Source organism: Colobus angolensis, unplaced genomic scaffold, assembly GCF_000951035.1.
Source record: "Colobus angolensis palliatus isolate OR3802 unplaced genomic scaffold, Cang.pa_1.0 Scaffold262, whole genome shotgun sequence".
In the NCBI taxonomy this organism is placed as follows: Eukaryota; Metazoa; Chordata; class Mammalia; order Primates; family Cercopithecidae; genus Colobus; species Colobus angolensis.
The window spans coordinates 4,934,932-4,955,961 of record NW_012115844.1 but is presented as its reverse complement, the minus strand read 5'-3'; the positions used below and the strand labels follow the sequence as shown (position 1 = coordinate 4,955,961).

The 21,030-nt window shown below is 40.5% G+C and overlaps 1 protein-coding gene across 1 annotated transcript; it reads right to left on the bottom strand.

Annotated features, from left to right (window-relative positions):
- Nucleotides 1-4,194: 4,194 nt before the first annotated feature.
- ZNF518B (zinc finger protein 518B) lies at nt 4,195-19,178 on the bottom strand. The gene is made up of 2 exons (XM_011947359.1): nt 18,992-19,178; nt 4,195-10,877 (listed from the first exon to the last, which is right to left on the bottom strand). The coding sequence occupies exon 2, from the start codon at nt 10,664-10,666 to the stop codon at nt 7,445-7,447; it is 3,222 nt and encodes a 1,073-aa protein (XP_011802749.1). The 5' UTR covers nt 10,667-10,877; nt 18,992-19,178; the 3' UTR covers nt 4,195-7,444.
- Between the last annotated feature and the right edge of the window lie 1,852 nt (nt 19,179-21,030).

Sequence of the window (21,030 nt, the reverse complement as noted above, 5' to 3'; positions counted from 1 at the left end):
ATTCTCCTGCCTCAGCCTCCTGAGTAGCTGGGACTACAGGGATGTGCTACCACTCCCGTGTAATTTTTTGTATTTTTAGTAGAGACGGGGTTTCTCCATGTTGGTCAGGCTGGTCTTGAACTCCCGACCTCAGGTGATCTGCCTGCCTAGGCCTCTGAAAGTGCTGGCCTTACAGGCATGAGCCACTGTGCCTGGCTTGGTTTTCATTTTTATTGAAAATGAGATCTTTTCCCCAAAATATAGGAAATAAATTGTGAAATGTTACTGGTCTGGCACAACTTTATTTCTATTACATTTACCAGACTAAATGGTGATAGCACGTTCCCATTAATGACAATTTTCCTCAAATGCAACTAAAATGTCAATGCTATTCCAATAAAAATCTCAGCAGGGTTTGACAAGCATTTTATAATGCATATGGGCTGGGTGTGGTGGCTCACACCTGTAATCCCAGCGCTTTGGGAGGCCGAGACAGGCAGATCACTTGAGGTCAAGAGTTCGAGACCAGCCTGGCCAATATGGTGAAACCCCGTCTCCACTAAAAACACAAAAATTAGCTGGGTGTGGTGGCAAGCGCCTGCAATCCCAGCTACTCCAGAGGCCGAGGCAGAATTGCTTGAACCTGAGGGGCAGAGGTTGCAGTGAGCCAAGATTGCACCACTGCATTCCAACCTGGGAGACAGAGTGAAACTCTGTCTCAAAACTAATAATAATAAATAAAAATAAATGCATATGGAAGAGCAAAGAATCAAGAATAGCTAAGGCCATTACTGCCATTACTGTATCTTTATAATATCCACTATGGGAAGCCTTTCCATATTTTATATACCTGTAAGCTATAATATTAGAAATAATTTTGAAGAAGAGTCACAACAAACAGCATAATGCCACAGCACAGAGACCCCAACACAGATCCACATAAATATGAAACCTGGATATACAGATGTAGTGTGATATACAGGGGGAAAAGCTTAGACTCTAACAATGGGTTTTAGGACAAGTAAGTAAATAATCCACGTGGAATTAACTTTTGTGACAGTGTGGACTTAATATGACTTTGAAATTTTTTCATACAGAAAAATCTGGACCTAGATCCTTTTGAAAAAGATTTTTAGAAAACCTATAACTGACCACTTGCATAACAATATGGATTCCACCGTTGTATGAAAGTTTATTTTTAATACCAATTTAACATGAAACACTATTTTCTTACACTTAGGATAGGGAAAGATTTCTTTTATTTAAAAAGTACAAGAAGCCCAATCCTAAAGAAAGTTTTTTTTCTCTAGGAATTTTTAAGAGTGCCCACATTTTCTTCTAAAAGTTTAAAACGAACAGTTCAATAGTAGACAAAGAATATAGGTTATACACAGAAAATTCAAATATCCAATAAACAGGCTATTCACAGAAAATTTAAATGTCCAATAAATATTTGTAAAGGGGTACTAGCTCATTAATAATTAGGAAAATGAAAACAATATATTGTTTCAAGTTTAGTATTGCCAAATATTATGTTGAAATCCCCATTTCTGCAGATCTTCAACTCCTATCAGGATGTTACCATTTCACAACTATCAGATTGGCAAGTTGCTTTTCACGTAGACAGTTGACATTTATACTCCTCCAGCATGCACCATATGACCAGTGTGTTCGACATCATTGGTGTTTATCAATACATTGGTTCTCTTGCTTTTCCTATGTGCAAAGATGGTGGTGCTGAATAGATCTGTTAGGTTACGTGACCAGTTCTGGGCAGCCGGTTGTGAGTGGAGTGCTGTGTGTTCTCACCGGTGCAAGATCTTCTCCTCGTACTCTTTTCCTGTCTCAGTGATGGAGACACCCAGGTGATCCCGAGGGGCAGCTACAAGATGGGGCCCTCCATCAGCCCAGGTCCCTAACAGACTGTGAGGAGCTGAGCGCCTTATTGACCCATGGTGGACATGTAGTGTGAATGAGAAATAAACATTTCTTTTGTTGAACAACTAGAATTGCCAAATAAATGAGTGCCAACCTCAAAAAGTCCGATGTGAACAGTTTCTCTCGGGTACAGACCTACAAATAGAACTGCCAGGCATGAATACAGAACCTGGCACAGAACTGGCATTCCCTAAATTTGGGTGAGTGAAGTCTAGCCTAGCTTACCCTAGTTTCAGATATATAGAAAATAAAATCCAATGCTTCCCATCAAGGAGCTCAGAGAAATACATAAATATTCACAATATAGCACACCTCCCCTTCTGCGCTGTTCAGTAGAGCAGCCACTAGGCATGTGAATGCTTGGAATGTGGCTAGGGTGGCTGAGGAACTATAATTTTAAAATTGAAGCAATATAAAATACCTTTCCATTAAAAACTTCAGGGTTTTGGTAGGGTTACTTTTGATTACAATAACTGAAAATTTAGCATTAAACTTGAAACATGCTGTATACGTAAAATACATACCAGATTTCTGAAACTTTAAAGTGTGTGTGTAATGTCGCAGTAAATATTTTGCTGATTGAATATTCTAGATGTATTGCGACAGATTAAATGTTTAATTTCATCTGTTCTTTTTACTCTCTTAAAATGTGGCTACAAATTGGCTCACATTATGTTTCTATTGGACAGCAAGACCCTAGACTAAGTCTAGATCCTTAGCATGGCATCTCATCCCAGCAGTCTGATGGATGTGCAAACCTCAAAAAGCAACTCATACTGAGTGTAGCTGTGGGAACAAATGACTACATAGTGCAAAGCAGAGGGCTTTGCAGATACCAGGGGGTACTAAGGTGCTCCTGCCAAAACACTATCCTACACATTACTTCATTTATCCTGTCATTTATTAACAAAATATAGGCTGGGCACCATGGCTGATGCCTGTAATCCCAGCACTTTGGGAGGCCAAGGTGGGCCAATCACCTGAGGTCGGGAGTTTGAGACCAGCCTGACCAACATGGAGAAACCCCGTCTCTACTAAAAATACAAAATTAGCTGGGCATGGTGGCACATGCCTGTGATCCCAGCTACTCAGGAGACTGGGGCAGGAGAATCGCTTGAACCCAGGAGGCGGAGGTTGTGGTGAGCCGAGATCCTGCCATTGCACTCCAGCCTGGGCAACAAGAGTGAAACTCCGTCTCAAAAACAACAAAAAAATGCAGTAATTGGAGGTCCTTCAAAATTAAGGTGAGGACACACAAATACGCAACACAGTTCTGCCCCTACTCCCTCGTTTTGTTAGAAATGTATTAATTTCATGACATGCACATTCAAGTTAAGCTATTTTCTAAATGAAGTAATATGATAAATGAAGGCTCGTAATATTTGAAAGGGCACCATGTAAACCTGGTCAATCAGGTGTTATTAATTCTCCTGAGCTTCAGTTTTAATGTTTTCTATGACACAGTGTACATCAGTGACGGCCACTTCCTAGCTTTACATGCTTGAAGTCAATTTCCCCTCATGTTTCTTATTTGACTCACGACACTACAGCTACCCCTGGTACTCTATGCATAATACAGAGCCCCCTCAGTTTCCTGCTGCCTTATTTGACCTTCACTCTCCCCTAAATAACTACTGTCAAAGGTGACAGTTAATGATCCTATAGGATTCAAAGATGATGACTCATTTTAACTCAGAAAATAAACTGATCAAATTGCTGAACTTAAGCAACTCACCTCCCTTTTTCTCAGATCTGCCAATATTTGTCACAAGTCCAATTCTCTTCCTTTCCCTTATGACTCCTTGGGCCCTGGGAGTGAGATGAGGAAATTAAGAGCCTCTTTAAATATCCTCATACTCTTGCAACGCAAATATATGTGGACTTGGGTGCAAGAGATCATTTAGAGAGATGACATCAATAGTGTAAGTACACTCATGTGGTCCAGGGGCTCATCACTAATTGGGAACTCTTCTACCCAAGACATGGAAGGCAGGTTAAAGGCCCGCATACATTCTCTGCTGAGGCCACTGTCCACAACAGGAAAATTGCCACTACTGTCCAAACCAGCACCTCTTGTGAATTTGCAAGCAAAACAAAACAAAAACATGACCTGGCCTCATATTAGGGTCTGCAAGGTTAACCATCCCATCATTGCATCTAATTCAAAACCTACCCTGGTAGAATTCAAAACACCTGTTATGTAGAATGATGCCTTGCCTTTGACTCAGAAACGTATAATACAAATAGGCTATGTAATAAACAGTCACCTGCATAACGTTTGAAATCAAAGGGCAAAGAAAATGTTGCTTTATTTAACAAAATGTATGCCAACTCCAATATCTATATACAAACATGTTTCAAAACCAGAGCAGCAGACACACAAACTGTTAACACAGGAATTACAATAATGCTTCTAACATGTTACACAATGTTTTGTTTCTGCTCATACAGACATTTACAGATTTAAAAATTATTCCAAAGGCCGAGCAGCATCACATCTTCAATTTCTGGGATGGATTATATAACACGTCCTAAAGAAATTGGGATGGAGCTTGAGAGACAATATATGGTGTTCAGTGTAGTTTAACAGACAGCAGGTGGCCCTTAATGATGGCTTACAAGATGTTCCGGACTGGGGATAAAAAACTGAATATAATATAGTCTATTAGAGTATACTTTAAGTTTTTTTTTTTTTAACTTTTACTCTATTTGTTTATATCCTAAATATAACAATCTCTCACTTCTGGTCCCCCAAAGTAAGAAAACCTACTTTAAAAATAAGTTTAAAATGATTTTATTGGTAGTATTAACAAAATGTAGTGATTGGAGGTCCTTCAAAATTAAGAACACTCGCAAATACTCAACAACAGGTCTGCCCTTACTCCCTTGTTTTGTTAGAAATGTTTATTTCATAACATGTGCCTACAGGTTAAGCTATTTTCTAAAGCTCTTTATTTAGGGAGGACAGCTACTTTTTGCTTTCCCATTTTTGACTTCCAGAAACCCTTTTAATTCCTTAAAAGGTATTCTAGTTCTGAAAATCCTAAAAAGCTTTGCTACATATACTACTCACGCAATTAAGCTCTGTCAAAGTATGCAAGTTGTGTTTTTAGCTAATGCCTGAAAAACAGTTGATGCTGCAAAGTGCAAATACTTCATGTTGACAGTTAACACTCTGACCTGATTCAAGGCCAATTCTCAGTCCAGCTTTTCAGGAAAAAGCACTGTGTGGTGAGGAATAGGAGATAAAAAAAGTGAGGGGAAAAAAAAACCAAAAAAAAACCCACAGCCTTTTCTTCCTCACTCCTCTCCTCTCCGTATCTCAGGAGTTACTTTTCATGCCACAGGAGTACAATATATAACATGGATAAAACTTCGAATGCTCTCCTTTACGTAGTGAAATGGTACCAAAGATCTACTTTCTACAAAGCACCAAATAAAAATGCACAAGGACTAAATGCAGTAATAAAATGATCCACAGGGGTTTCCACTCACTTGTTCATATAAACCAGACCCCATCATTCCTGTGCTTTCATTTTCTGAAAGTGAGATTAGACCCTTATAAAAATGTACTTCCAAAATAAATTTCTAGAATATAAAAACGTTCTACATTTTTCCAGCCCATGTATTTTTACAAAATAGGAAATCAGAAAACTAGCTACTGCAATTTTCATATGGTAAAAAATATTTTTATGTGTACACACACATATACACATATATAAAAATGCAAGTTTTAAATTTCAATAAAAAATAACCAATTAACTTGATCATGTATTGAATTATACAAAAGAAATGTTGATTACCTGTAATGAGAACAGACTGCAAAGGATTGAAATTCCATCTACTGGAATCTAAGACTTTCCCATGTGGGAAAAAAAAAAAAAATCAAAGTCTCCAATCTACTACCCAATAAGAAATCATTGGTGTCTTTTTCAGGTGTAACAACCCTTCATTCACTGCACCCCACAAATCGCCTAAGGCAGTTAATAGCCCCTGGAGGGAGGGAAATGCAAGTTGGGGCTGCCTCACGGTTGTGCCATCTGTGCTCCACCTGAAGGTCAGTACCTAGCTGCACAGGCAAGTGAAGACTAGAATCCTGTCTTAAGCTTTTACCAAGCCATCTGTCTGCCCAAGAGGCTGGGCTTGTGCAGGGGGCGGGCCTTTTCTAAAGAACACAAATGTGCTGTGTAGACAAGTGACAGTCCTGACATCTGTTGGTAGAGAAGGGAGTGGAAGCAGTGTTCCCGGAGTTGCTTCCCTGAGAGAGCTGAGCAGCAGGGTAAGCATGAATGTGGTTAAGACAAATTAGAAACAGAGCATTACTATCAATGAAAAATAGGGATCATGTTCCTGTAACTTCAGCAAAAACAGTGGGAGGTCTCCATTTTGTTAATTCCTGCCATTTTCTAGTAATTTCATGAGGGAAAACCTTAAGGGGTCTCAAAGGCACAGAAGGGAAGAAACAGTGGGCAAGGAAGTTGTGCTAGTCCACAGGAGGTCCTGTTCAGAAGAAATGACAAAGGGAGGAGAGTGTCCATGAATCAAAGGGATCAAGAAGCGAGAACACACAGCATCCACCCACGGTCTCTGGATGAATCCCAAATGAAAACTAAAAGGCATATGAAACCCCTTTTACAACTTTATGAGCCTACCTTGAACTGTGTTTGCAAGCTTTAGCTATGTTATAAGCCTGTTCCCTAGCATTTTAAATTGGTCACTTATGTTTCTGGGAGTGGTAAGGGCAAAGAGAAAAGTTTTCAATATTTTCCTTTTGTAATCTTTTTTTGTCTTTGCAAAAAGGTACGTTCCCTTCCTATATGTCATAAATCAATGTATTTTAAAGAAAGCAAAAGCTAAACATTTGAAAATGTTATCTTTCTTCTAACACTTGCAGTGAAAGGAGTAAATCCAGGCAAGCCATTGAAAACATTCTTTAAAATGGCCAATAAAAGCAAAACTCTGTGCTATACAGAACACTTGGGAGTATTACAAAACCAGGGAGGGAGTAAAAGAATGGCCATTTCTCTATAACCAAATTGAAGCCAGTAAAGTAGAAAATATAATTTCCATTGTGCACCAAATACTCAGAGCACAAGTTAAAGCAAAAACAAAATGGATGTGCATACCAAAACAAAGGTTTTTCTGTAGTATTTATATGAAGAGCATGTGTAAAACATTCTCAATCTGCCCCTCTGAATGGATTATTAAAGATCTGTATGTACTTAGAAAATGGGGTGCTAAACAAAGAAAAGTCTCAGATCCCACTGAAAATCTGTTCAGTTTCACAGGCTCTCCAGAAAAATGTGTATGTACCAATTTGTGTGTACAATTTCAGAGCCTTCAAATACATTCTGGGGTCCAATCACAAATTTCAGGTTCAGACTCCTGGCTCCCAATATTCCTATAGTTCTGAACAATTAGCAGTCCTCTTATTTCTACAGTCTGTATTTCTTCTACTGAATCTTGGTGGAGGGACTCCAAACCGAATAAACTAAAAGATAACTTGCTTTAAAGAGTAACTGTTTACTTATTTGCCCTTGGAGGAAAGAACATCCCAATCTCTAGTTGCTTCTATCAAATGCCGTTGGCCATGACTCATCCACTCTTCCTGGTCTTCATACAGCCGCCCACAAAACCAGCACTTAAATACACACTGTGCAGAATCATCAGGCAAGGAATCCACTACCTGGTAGTTGTTTTTATGAACTTTTTTGAGTTTCATTTTCAACATCATTTGCCTTTTAATTTGACTGGCTTCTTCCGCATTCTGGTAGGTCAGGCGTACATGATGCCGTCTGATGCCTAGCTGACACCTAGTCCTCTCTGATAAAACAACTTTGAGGACATTGCCTTTGTATTTATTTATTACCTTCATCACATTGGTCACTTCTGGTGAGTCCACATCAGGGTGGTTTAACACAATGACTGGCTGGTTCCGACGGGGACACTTAATCAACTGATCTGGCTTAGCTGCTATCAGTCGAAGTTGCCTTGCAACCTGAAAAATTGAAGGATCCTTGAGACAGTGGCTGGGTTCAGCCTGAATTTTGTTTTTCTTCTTGGGTAAGTGTATTTGTTTGGTTTTATTTCTACTTATGGAAAGACTTCTGGAAAGCAGTCTCCCTTGCTTACTTAATTCACTGCTTCCTTGCTGTCCATGCAAGAGGCCAGTTTTTTTATGGATGGTGCTACAGACTGCACTCTCTTTTCTCAGTTTAGGGCGCAGAGGTGTCTCGATATTTTTGGACATATCTATTGGCCCCCTTTCACTTCTTAAAGGCTGTAAGTCTGAGTCTGCCTGTCTCACAGGGCAAAATGGAACTGGTTTTATTAACTGTGTTTCACTGCAAGGTATGCTGACAGGTGCTTCACATGTAGCCTCTATGATGTGGGCATCCTCAGAGGAATTAAGAACCCTCAACACAGCCCCTTTGGGAATTAACACTGGTGTGGCAACATGAGCCTTCCTGGCCACTCTGCTTTTGGTTTTCCTATTACTGCCATCTGCAAAGTGTGGATATATTTGTTGATGAGTAAGCTGTCCATTACCAGTACCACCACCATCATTCGGAGGTTTCTGAAGAGCACCTGTGGGATAGCCGGGGCCAGTGACTGACAAGTTGATTTCTTGAATACCTTCAGAGGTAGCTTTTGAAGTTCCCTTTGATGCCTGCCCTACAGAGCGACGATGTGCACTATTTGAAGCCAAAGAAGAAGGCTTGCCACAGGACTCAATTAACTGAGCTATTTTTCTCCGCAACAGTTCAATTGACTTTATTTTAGACGTTGAGCTATTCCACTTAATGCCCTCGGGGACATTTTCAGATCCAGAGCTCAGAGAAAATACTGATGAGATGACTGGGCCATCATTAGTGTTGTTAGTCCTTTCAGAATTCTTTAATTCCAAAGGCTTATCCCCAGGCTGTTGAGATCTATCTTCTCCAGTTATGTTTATATGTAAATACTCACTCTTATGTTGAGAGGAAATCTGGCCTACAGTTGAAACTGCCTTGTGTTCCTCTGTCTGGTTATCTTCCTGCTTCCTATTAGAAGAAACCATTTTTACAGGAATACTGATTTTACTTGTAGATTCCAAGTCATTTTCACTTACAGGCAATAAGCCCTTTTCTCCAGAGAAGGAAAAGGTTGCAGGTGATGCAGCAAAAGGGAGTAACTGCTGTGAGTTACTGTGTAAATTTCTTCCATTTTCAGCAAAACAAACAGCAGCTTTATATGGAAAAGGGTTTGATGCAGCTCCAAGACTACGTAAAACACTGTTTTTAAATACAGATGCTAGAGAATGACCTTTTAAGGCAACGGAAGGAAAAGCAGTTCTATGTGGATACAAATTATTTTTTTTCTGAAAATCCTCAATTGTTTCCGAATTAATGAAGGATTTTCCATTGTTGTGCACACTAGAACTTGGCATAACAAAGTCATAAGACCTTACCCATTTCACATTTTTAAGCTGTTTCTGAACTGAAGGTTGAAAACTATCAATGCCTACGAGTTTTCCAACATTCCCGTCAACTGTCAGTGACTTTGTTTTTTCTGCAGAAAGTATTTTTTGTTCATTTGAACCCTTCTCGTTCACCATACGTTCAGAATTACCTCCATTACCCCTCCCAGCTTCAAGGCAATTATTTTCTTCCAGCGGAAACAGTTTCAGAACAAGCTGCTGTGTACCATTGACAACCTTCACGTCTATCAACTGGGCTAAACAGTTTGCAGGAACAACTAGTTCTGCTGGTGCAACAACTGTCAATGGCATACCTGGCTGAACAGGTTCTTTCGCAGGGGATAACACTTCTACTTCAACATTTTTGTTCTCAAATAGGTTGACTTCATTTGGCTCAGACAGGGTCATTTTATTTGGAATACAAACTACATCTTTTTGGTATTCCTTTGGTTCAGGTAACAACATGATATTGTGCATTTTGTCTTTATTTGCATGGAGAGAGAAACCTGACAGTTGATCTGACCATTTATTTTGAAATGCAGTCCGTGGACTGGAAGCTTTTAGAAGCTCTGGGTTTTGTTTTGAAGTTCCGGTTCTTTTTGGCTCCAGCTTGGCAACAGCTTTGACTGGCCGTTTCGCACCTGCCCTTTCATGTACTCTCTTTGTGTGTTTGACAATATAATCATTTCTAATAGCACCATAGTCACAATACTCACACTGATAAGGAAATATGCCTGTGTGTTTCACCAAATGCCTCTGAAACTCTCCTTTCGTATACGAAATGTAGCTGCAGTGAGAACAAATGAACTTGATCTCCTCGTGTTGAAGGGTGTGCTTTTTGTACTGCAGCGGGTCCTTTGTGGAAAATCGACATTTATCACAATAGTATTTGCCTGGCTTAAAGTTCCTTACCTTAAATTTGTTACTGACAGGACTTGAGAAGTTTTCAGTTTTATTTCCAACATGAGTAGCACTGGGATTATTGCTCACAAAATGAAAATTGGGAGGAGCTGCACCGAGGCTGCACTGGAAGCAGACATATATACCGTCCTTCCCTGTACTCTTCTGCAAATCTTGAAGAGAGATCTTGTGAACACTTTTGCACTTTGCACATGTAGCAATGGTCATCATGGCAGCCTCTGCCTCTGAGCCTTGATACAAAAGGGTTTGTGCTTCTTGTCTATCTGGGCGAGGTGCTCCATTAGCATCAGGCTGTTTGGGTGACATGGTCAAGGAATTATGTCCACCCTTCAAGTGTGTAGTGTATAGCTGCTGTCCAATATCCTTCATCTTATCTGCATTTCTAGAAAGAGCCAACTAAAATTCAGAAAGTTTTCACATGATAAAATCCTTAGGAGATATCCTTCTATACAGTTTGTGATGGGTAGGGGAGCAGCTACTTCTTGGGTGCATACTTAATTATCTTTTTTTATATACGGTCACAGTAGGTGCATGATTCCAAAATATGACTGCTTTCAGCTCTCTGACATTCCAGGTAACACTAAAGGAAAACAAAATTATAAAGCATGATTAATATAAGAGTTTGGCTAAGCTATTAACAAACTTACCTATATTTTAATGACTTTGGACATTTTATGGTAAATCTCAACATATGATTTTAGACACATGTTATAACAAGAACATAACACAGTAAGTAAGCCTAAATTGAAACCATTTTCAAACTCAGCCCCCTATAAATTATCATTTTAGTCAAATCATGAATGAACACAGGTATACCAGGAGCAAGGACATCACAGCAGCCATTCAGGACAGCCTTTGATCAGTGAAAATCATTTTCAAGTGTCAGCACATCTTTCATAGGTATAATTTCATATTAGCTTCACAAAAATGTCATACAGGACACTGTCAGTTCAGTTTTTGAACAAGTTAGTTATCAAGTGGTTCACATTTGTCTCTACATTATAGATTACCAGCTTGAATACCAACTCTCTCACTCACACACTTAATTTGCTTTCATGAGTGGTAAGAAGCCCATAATACTGACAATGTTAGCAAGCCTGCGGCAACATCTTATTGGGAATCTACTATGTGCTGGGCATTATTCAAAAGTGCTATAAGGCAGTGAATGAAAGCAAATCAGTCCCTATCCTGGTGATGCATACACTGCAGAGGGGGAAACAGATTACATATTTGCCAATTGTGGTAAGATACTTGGGAAAAGAAATACCATAAAGCAAGGCCAACAGGACAAGGAAGGTCATGGTGATAAGGTTGCAGGGCTGGGTGTGGAGGTGAGGACAGTTAGAAAAGGCCTCATGCTAAGTTCATGTCTGAGCAGAGACCTGGGGGCAACCACAGTAAGCATTGGCTGTTGGAAAAGGGGTGTTTCCAGCAGAGAAAAGGCAAAGATCTGTGGGAAGTGGACCTGCTGCTCGTGAGGAACAGCAAGGGGAATGGGGAACAGAAGACATGTTCCAGGAAAGACAATAACCCAGTATTGTATGGACACGGCAGGGGAGAGGCTGGGGCAGAAAGGAGATCACGGATGGCCTGGCCTGGGACACAAGAGGTAACAAACGTTTTCTAGAGCACGTAAGCACTCCAATATACACAGAGTGACCTTTTTTTTTTTTTTATTATTTGAGATGGAGTCTCGCCCTATTGTCCAGGTTGGAGTGCAGTGGCACGATCCTGGCTCACTGCAACCTCTGCCTTCAAGGTTCAAGCGATTCTCCTGCCTCAGCCTCCCGAGTAGCTGGGATTATAGGCTTGTGCCACTACGCCTGGCTAATTTTGTATTTTTGGTAGAGACAGGGTTTCTCCATGCTGGCCAGGCTGGTCTTGAACCCCTGACCTCAGGTGATCCACCTGCCTCAGCCTCCCAAAGTGCTGGGATTACAGGCACTGGCCAGAGTGACTCTTTTATACAATCTTTTTAAAGACACTTATTTTCCCAGAATATGCCAAACTAGGAGCATAACAAAATCCATTCTAGCTTGGAATCTGCTAAAAGCCTTTCTTTCGTGACTTAAGATAGTCACTTAGATCTTCTGAACCTCAGTTTTTCATCTGGCAACTAGACTTAGGAACAATTATCCAATCCCTCCCAGAGCCACCATGATGATTAGAATGCTAGAGTATAAGAACGCTACAGTGTTTCGAGTCCTTCTCCCAGTGTCAAGAGGCAACCAGAGGGACTCAGTCAGTGTTTGTTCAATGACAATGATGGTAGCAACACAGGTAGCTTCCTTTTGGCACAATGCTAACAGGTCAAGAGCCATATAAAAGGTAGTCTGAAAGACCGATGTGGGGGGTGAAAAAGCCCCTCCATAGGGGCTCAAGAGATACAACAGTAATGCACTCAGATCTGGCGTAAAACCTGCCCTTTGGAAAGCACCAAAATAACATATCATATCTGATGATAAGCTGTATTTTCTTTGGCAATGTTGTCTTTTCCTACTCTACTTTTACCAAAGACAGTCACCTTCTTCAAAAGCAGTTTCCGGCATGAAATCAGGCCCTCAATCAGACTTGCCCTATCTTAAGTATGCACACAACACTTAGACATCAAGCAGATGGAGACCTGCAGGGTTGCAGTGGAGGGTTGGAGAAACATCTATCCCCTCAATGTTGAAACACATACCTGTGTAAGGGGATCATGATTTTGGACAGGACACATGAATGCCTCAAGCTGGCAAACAATACACGGGCAAAGATAAGGCCTTTCACATTACATTGCATTTCTGGTAGAGACAACACAACTTTCAGGAGTCATGAGAAGCTGGCACACACTTTAATTTCCAAATTTGCAGAGGCTTTAGTGAAGGAAGACAGAAGTAACTCTCAGGATTTCTGCTGTTCATCAAGCGACCTCAAGCAGGAACTCACCTGCATCTCTTATTCATCTATTAAAAACAGGCCCATGACTTCTATGCCCAGTCTGACGCTGCTGATCCTCAAAATCACATACTTTATCATCTAAAGAATGCTACTATCATCAACATAGTCATGTCAGCATTGTTATCCAGGTAAAACAGAAAAGCTGCAGCAGCAGCCAGAACCCAAGAAAACCAAAGCCTAAGGAATGAAGAGGCTTAAGACTGGTGATAAGGGGGATCTGATCCAGCAGTTCTCAACCTGGAAAAGCCTCAGAATCAGAGCAAAAATGGATACTTTCCCAGGATTCATCTAAAAGTGAGTGAATCTAAGTCTCAGGAGAGAAGGAAGGAAAAGAGATTTTTGTGGCTTGTAAAGGCACCCTAGGTAATCCTGATGAAAAGCCAGCATTCCAAATTACTGGTTGAAGCTTCTGAGAATATTTAAATCCTTAAAACATCTTCTGCAACTGACCATGCAGCTGATAAGTTTCATATTGCCATAAACAAAAAACCATTTCCCTCTATAGGCAGCCAATTTTATTTTCACATAGTTCTCATTATCAACAATTTACCCTTAAATGAAACAGAAATCAGCTTTCCTATAAATTTCCTTGTTCTGCCTTGACTCTGGAGCAACAAAAATAAACTTAATTCCTCTTGACCAACCAGTTACCAATCTGCACATCTTTCATCCTCATTTCTCAATTCTATTCAAAAGATTTGCATACAAGTTGGTATCTAAGTTTATGCTTTGACCTACCAGTCTCATAATACTAGTGTGAGTGTGAGAAAGAAACTTGCCTGCCACAATTTGCTTACCAACTATTTCAACATAACACCCTCTATATTAGCCCTAAGAAATTCTCAATGAAGTCATGTGACAAGATTCCTGTATTTTAACAATTATCCAAACCAGCATTCCACTGGCTCATTTTCAGTGTTTCAGCCTCTTGCTCAGCCCCCAGGAGTCTTCAAAAATCACAGAAGGTACTTTGCCATTTTTCTCTCTAAGTCCTTTCAAAAGTTGGGGGTGGGGAGGTATCATTTATTCTAAAACTGAATACTTGAAAATCTGAGACAGACTGGGCAGTAAGATCATGTCCATCAGGAAGGAATGGAGAGCATCCCAGCCAAGGAAAGTCCCCAGAGAATACACCAAGCCAGCCAGAATGCATGAGGAAGGCACAGTCCTCTTGGAGAGGCCTCTGCAAAACTTTCTCAGCAGTTATTGTGAATTAAGAATCCATACGAGCAAGTGCGAATATGAAGCATGTAGCCATGATTATTAGCAAATGCAGTGCGATGGGGAAGGCAGTACATCTGGGCCGTAATAGGAATATATCACCTGTTTGAAAGTATCTTCTTGGCTTCTAAACTATGCTCAAAATAATGCAATGTTACTACATTGCCACATCCCTCTGTGCAAGTGAAAAAGATGTGAGATTTCTTCATAACAAGTAGATGGGAGTTCTCTTTCGCCTTTGTAACCTGTGTGTCTAGTGACAGGGGAAAATGCATCTCAGATGTAATACTCCAAGACAAAGATAAACGGACACAGCCGCATGAAGAATGAAGATGGCTCCAATGTTGGTATTTATACATGGACACTCCTGAGGGACAGCAAGCCTATCTATGTAAAAGGCTCTCAGCCCATCCCTTCCACACAACGTCCTCCATGGTTCACATCCAAGTACACACACCTGTGAAGCTGAGTCATCTTGGCAAGTTATGGCCCTGGGGGTGGATGACCAACGAGTACAAAAGACCCTGGAGACAAAGCTGTGCGTGAGTATGCTGGAACTGAAAGGGTACTCAATAAATCACTAATATAAACAGCAGGGTCAGTGTTTGCCTACCCTGCAAACTCTCAACATCTGTTACAAAAGCCTCTGCATTTGACGTCTTAGGACTTTCAGATGGCTTAGGAAAGCACTCAAAAACACAGAAAATAGTATCATTAATTTTATGGCACAATAAATAAGATGTCCATTTATTAATTTGCCTGTTTTCAAAAAATTATTTAGCAACATACAGTGAGTTTTCTAATGTAGAATGACGTACAGCATGAGCCAAAGATGACTGCCATGCACCAAAGGCGAGTGGCACAGTGTGTCACAGATGTGCTCTCTGGACTGAGTCTTATATTTCTTCAAAGAAAAGACCTGGAAATAGCCCTGAATGCATTCACTGTTGGTGGGTTTTCTTTTGATTTTGAGCTCACTTGCCCTGTTTTCTTAAAAACTTCTTATGGAGACATAAAAACAAAGTATCGAGTTTGGAAGAATCCAGATCAGTGACATTGTGGGCTATAAAAAAACTTAAAAGACTGTGTAAGTTCCTAATAAAAATGAAGCATTTGACTTCTAAATATTGGAAACATCTAATGCTCAACAGAATTAGAAGAGAAATAAGTTGTAACACAGTGTTTAAAGCTAGAGATTCAGGAATCAGATTATAAGGTTTAAAATCCCAGCTCTATCACTTTCTAGATATATGACCTGGGTATGCAAACTGTTTTGATTCCTCACCTGTAAAATGAGACAGAAACAGTACATACCTACCCCACAGAGCTACTGGAAGGATTAAATTACTGACATATCATAAGCTGTTAAAAATATTATTTTCCATTTTTAATTTAAAAAAATACCAATCACATAGTCAGAGGGGCTAAAATACAGTTTTCTTAGTTGCCTAATTAACTGCTCTACTCAGAACATGCCCTGAATCTCACTTTATATTTTAATCTTATTTGTCTGGTTATACAGCCCAAAAGATAATTTACCTCTGTGGCAAAACCATCCACCTAGCTTTAGTGCAAAGGGGCTAACAGCCATTTATAATCACCATAGAAAAGATGCTCCAACTACAAGAGTACTCACAACAATATAGGTTTATATATAAACTAGTTACTAAACTACCTTTTCCTCACCCACTTCTCTCAAAGTTCAGCCAAAGTGTGAAATATCCCTGTAGCAAATGAATGTGTTTCTGTGATAAATGTTAATGTGAAAAGGTGGCCAATTATATCACATACATGCTACATGGACCACCACATACATTTCTGTTCATGAGATGCCCAGCAAGCTCAGTGTTAGCTGACTGTGACTGCATCATTTTTGGATGGAGAAGCAGACTTAAGCAGCTCTTTTCAGGAATTCTGACCCCAAAGTCCTCCTTTGAATGTGGCCTCTACCATACTCATTGCTGGGGCAGGGTATAGCTGCTGTACCTATGAAGATCACAACGGAATGGGTGGAAAGGTTTATGGCTCCATCTCTGATCCTGTCCCTTATTTGCAGGGTCCTTCAGCAAATAATTTTTCTCTGTGCATTGACAAGCAAGGAATAATGCTTTACCATCAGCAAACTTAAAGGACGATCAGGAGATGCAAACTAGATAATGTATGCAAAGCATTAAGCCCAATGGCATAACCACTTACAAATTGTATCTATATTCCTTCTGTCTCTTTCACCATAGCAAAGGCTTGTCTAGCTTTCCCAGTAACCAAAATTTTAAAACAATTCTACCCCAAAGTGCCCAGTAAACACTTAAAATCAATCAGGAAAAAAAATTTCAAAATTAGACATCAACTGCCAACATTTCCCCAGTAGGATGATATTGAGGAAGAAACTGTTGCCTCAGAAAGAGCTTTTTCAGACCATTAATATGAATCAGAAGCAAAGTGCTGAGTGAACAGATTTAAAAGGGGGAAAAAATCCATTAACTGTCATAACCTTTTTGTCAAACTACCTTGCAATGAGATGACTGAATTGCAAATTGATTGCCATCTTGATGATGAAAAATACTTCCACATGCTGCTGACAAATGTACCATCCTTGGGATCCTAGATTTCCATCTGAAACCAAGTGTACTGCTTGGGCAGCAGAATGGACCAAGAAGGCTGCAGGAGACAGCCCGATTCCTCTGCTTTCCAGGTGAAAGAAGCTGAGTGTAACACAGTAGAGAATAACGACCTTGGGACATCAAGAACAAGGTTCAAAACCTAGGTGTCTGGTTTACTAGCACATGATTTCAAACTTGATAACCTATCTGAGCCTGAATGTTCTCACTCATAAACTGAGAATATTTCTCATTTATACAGTTGATGTGAGGATAAATGAGAAAAGGGTGTATACAAGTGGGAGGTAACTTTATGCTTGGCAAAGAGTAGATGTTTCGTTAAGAAATCAGTCAGTATATTTTTTTAAGATGCCCTCACAGGTAGAAGAATCCAATAATGTCCAGAGAAGCAGATACTGCTTAGCTTAACAAATGAATCTGATGAGGCAAAAGTCTGTATCAACATGAGTTCATTAGTTGGCAGGAAGTGAGGGTCTTCTCCCACCCTGTCTAAAGGGAATATTCTGGAGATTGACTTGACACTGCACTGAGTCTATATCAGAAAACAAAGGAAATGATACTATAGGCTTTTTCTTAACATTTTAAGAAAAAAAATATTTCTAAAAAAGAATACAGCCAGTATTAAGAGTGCGTAATGTTTAAAACAAACTTTGTATGTGAAAAAGAAAATGTGAAAGAGCAAATGTGCTCTTGTAAGCATTAAAAGTACATATGGTAAAAATAAGGTAGTATTACAACGAATATTACAAAATTTTATGTCATGAAGCACACCAAATGACTCCAGGTCTCTAAAAGGTGCTAAAAATGAGATGTGTATATTTCAAAAAGAAATCAAAAAAGGATTTCCTTTTTGCCTTAAAAATTTGCAGAAAAAAATGGATTCAGAGTTTAATAAAACAGTATAATCAAGCACAGAAAAAATATCTCCCATTAAACCAGTAGTTCTTAACCCTGGCTGCATTAGGGCAATTGGCCTGTCGTGTGCCCAGGATGTTAAACTTATTTTTTAGAGGAGGTCCCTGGGACAACTGATCACCCCACTGCACACCAGAATTACTTGGAAGCTTCAAAAATAATGATGTCCCCCACCACCCCAAGACTCCACTGTAATTGGGGAAAAGATGGGGATATTGGGATTTTTAAAAGCTTCCCAGGTAATTCTCACATGCAGCTATGCAGCCAAGGCTGCAAACCACCTGGCATTACAGGTGCACGTGCACTTGGGAATGGCAAGAATAATATCGACATCCTTGTACAAGATTTTATATTCTTGTGGGTGCCTGGAGATGGGGTGAGGCCACCACCCCGGAGCTGTAATGGGACAAGCAGACTCAGGGTTCCACCCTTGCATAGCCCTGTGACCTTGGAAACACCAATGATGCGCTCTGTAAAGTGTATAATGAGGTATCTACTTTGCAGATTCTTAGAAATTTGAATGTTCCTGGCACAGTGCCTGGCATAGTGTGAGTACAATGAGCACTGCCCAGGACTGTTTTATCCTCACACCTGCTGTGGGCTGCCGTTTTTAAGGAGTCTAACAGAAGATGGAGAGAAGTAAATGGGTATGATAAGTAGAGTAGTGAATGTTCTATCAATGATCTGATTAGAGTGCTCTCCCAGTGGCTGGCTGCTTGTCAATCCTGGAGCACCTTGGCCCTTGGCCCAAGTCAGATGGAAAGACTGCCTGCATAAGCACGTTCCTATGTTACCTCGAAACTTCTCAAAGCCAGCCTTCAATTATCTGCTTCTTCCCTGATAACACTTCTGTTGAAGTTATATGGCTTTTTGAAGATCAGTGTTGGTGAACAGCAAGTGTGTCCAGTCTTACATTCTTTGTTTTCTGCTACCCTGCTGTGTGAAGCTGTGAAATGAAGCCATAGACAGTTATCTGCTGCCACTTCAGCACTGTTCTTACTTCCTGCCTGGAGCCTTGGAGTTGCAGATACAAGTAAAAAATGTGGCAAGTCCCATGGGCTCTTCCTTCTCTTTCAGGCCTTCTCTTCTCAGGCGTGGAGTGCCATGAGTTTCACAACCTCAGGCCCTGGTGTAGGCTTCTACATCAGAACCCTGGGCGTCAGCAAGGCGCTGCACAAAGAGGCCTGCAACAGAAGCCAAACACTTGGGTTTAAGTCCTGGACAGGCACAGCCTTGTTTCTCAGAGAGTGCTGAAGATAAGGGGAATGAGCCCCAGAAGTGGTTCTCAAGCAGGGGTGTATGGCAAAGTCACCCATGGAACTTAAAAAGGATTCCCAGGACTCACATGCAACCTAGCAAATCAGGTTACCATTTCCTGGGGTGGGGCTCAGGCATATGGTTGAAAATTCTCCCTAGTTGATTTTGATGCCTCCCCACCCTCACCCCATGATGATAATGTTTAGACTGGCTGATCTGTAGCTGCTTTCACTCCAAGGATGAATCCTGGAAATTGCAGTTAGCTGGGTTTGCATAACAAAGAAAAAGGAGTAGACAACAGGCGGTTTGAGAACAATCAAAATTGGGAAAACCCTCCCTGGTAAGGATCTTGTTTATCATGATCAATAGCAAAGGGTTTGGCCAAGGCAGGCACTCAGTAAGGTTCGTATTGGTTGAAAGAATGAGTGAACGAATGAAAGAGCAGCCTTCACAGAGACAAAAATAAAATGTTCTTTGTTCTTCCTTTTGCACAAAAACTGGCTCCGATCCCCTTACTTAAAGGCAAATAAATCTCTAGAGATCTCAAAGGATTTTTTAAAATTGCCATTTTGCATTTTTAAAATCTTCAGATTGGGCATAATACATCAGAAAGGAGTTTCAATAAAGTAATGCCATCCTTTGTCTGCTCTTTTCAAATTGCATTTGCAATGAATGTTATCAGCATAACAAAACTGTCTACATACAAAAGTGTTATTTTTCAAGGCTAAATGTGATCCAAGATGAAAGTGATTTTCAAAAATTGCATCCTAGGTTAAAGATATCAGTATCACACAATTTTTAAAAAGAACTATTTGTGTTCTACTCAAAGAGACAACAGTATATAACATTGGTTTCTAAAACAGTATTTCCTGAACCCTTGGGTGTGTACTGACATCACAGGCTGGGCTGAACTTTGCTCTATGTGACTCCAGAGACAGAAAGAGATGCATTCCCATCTTCAGTCTCTGCTCTACTGTAGAAGAGTACTGCAAGCTTCTAGAGACCCAGGTTTGCCTTAACGCTTGGTGATTTCAAGTCTAAACTTAGGATGGTTTAAGGATTCTAACACATTAGATTTTAGCTACGTAGATTTCTACTTTTAAATAGAACATAATGTTCAGTAGTTCGTTTTTTTTTAATGTTACGTTGACAAATCGTTCATTATTCCAATTTTTAAAGTCAGGTATTTTAACGGGATACATTAGCCAACTTACAAAGACTTAAGTGTTTTCTCCCGTTCGCTCTTTTGGCTTTTCCTTTCTGGTTAAGAAACTTTCATTCTCTTGAACCCTGAAATTTCTTGGCTTTATAGAGCCCCAAACCCCAAAGACACCAAGATAAGACGGGCACGCCGGGATGGGGAGGTCCCACAATGACATCACCATTTGGAACAATTAAAACCTTCACTATCTCTTCTCACTCAACCTCCTACGTCCTCACCCCCTGCAAAAGATGCGCAGGATCTCGATGGACGAGCCCACCCCTGAGACCCTCTCAAGGAAAGACAATGCCAGGCTGGTTTTCGAGTTTATTGTTGGCACGCTCCCCCGATGGCAAGCAGCATCCGAGGCGAGCGCGCCTAAGCCTGGGCGCTCAGAGGACGAGGCCAGGTGCAAGGGGCTCATCGTCGTCTCCCAGAAGGGCCCGCTCGCCGCGAGGGAAGGCCGGGATTCTTCCAACCGAAGAAAACCAAAACCGTCAATGCTCAGCTCGGAGGCCCGCAGGAGGCTTTAAAAATGGCCTCCTGACGACACTTCCTGCTTGGCGCGGACGGTAGGAGCC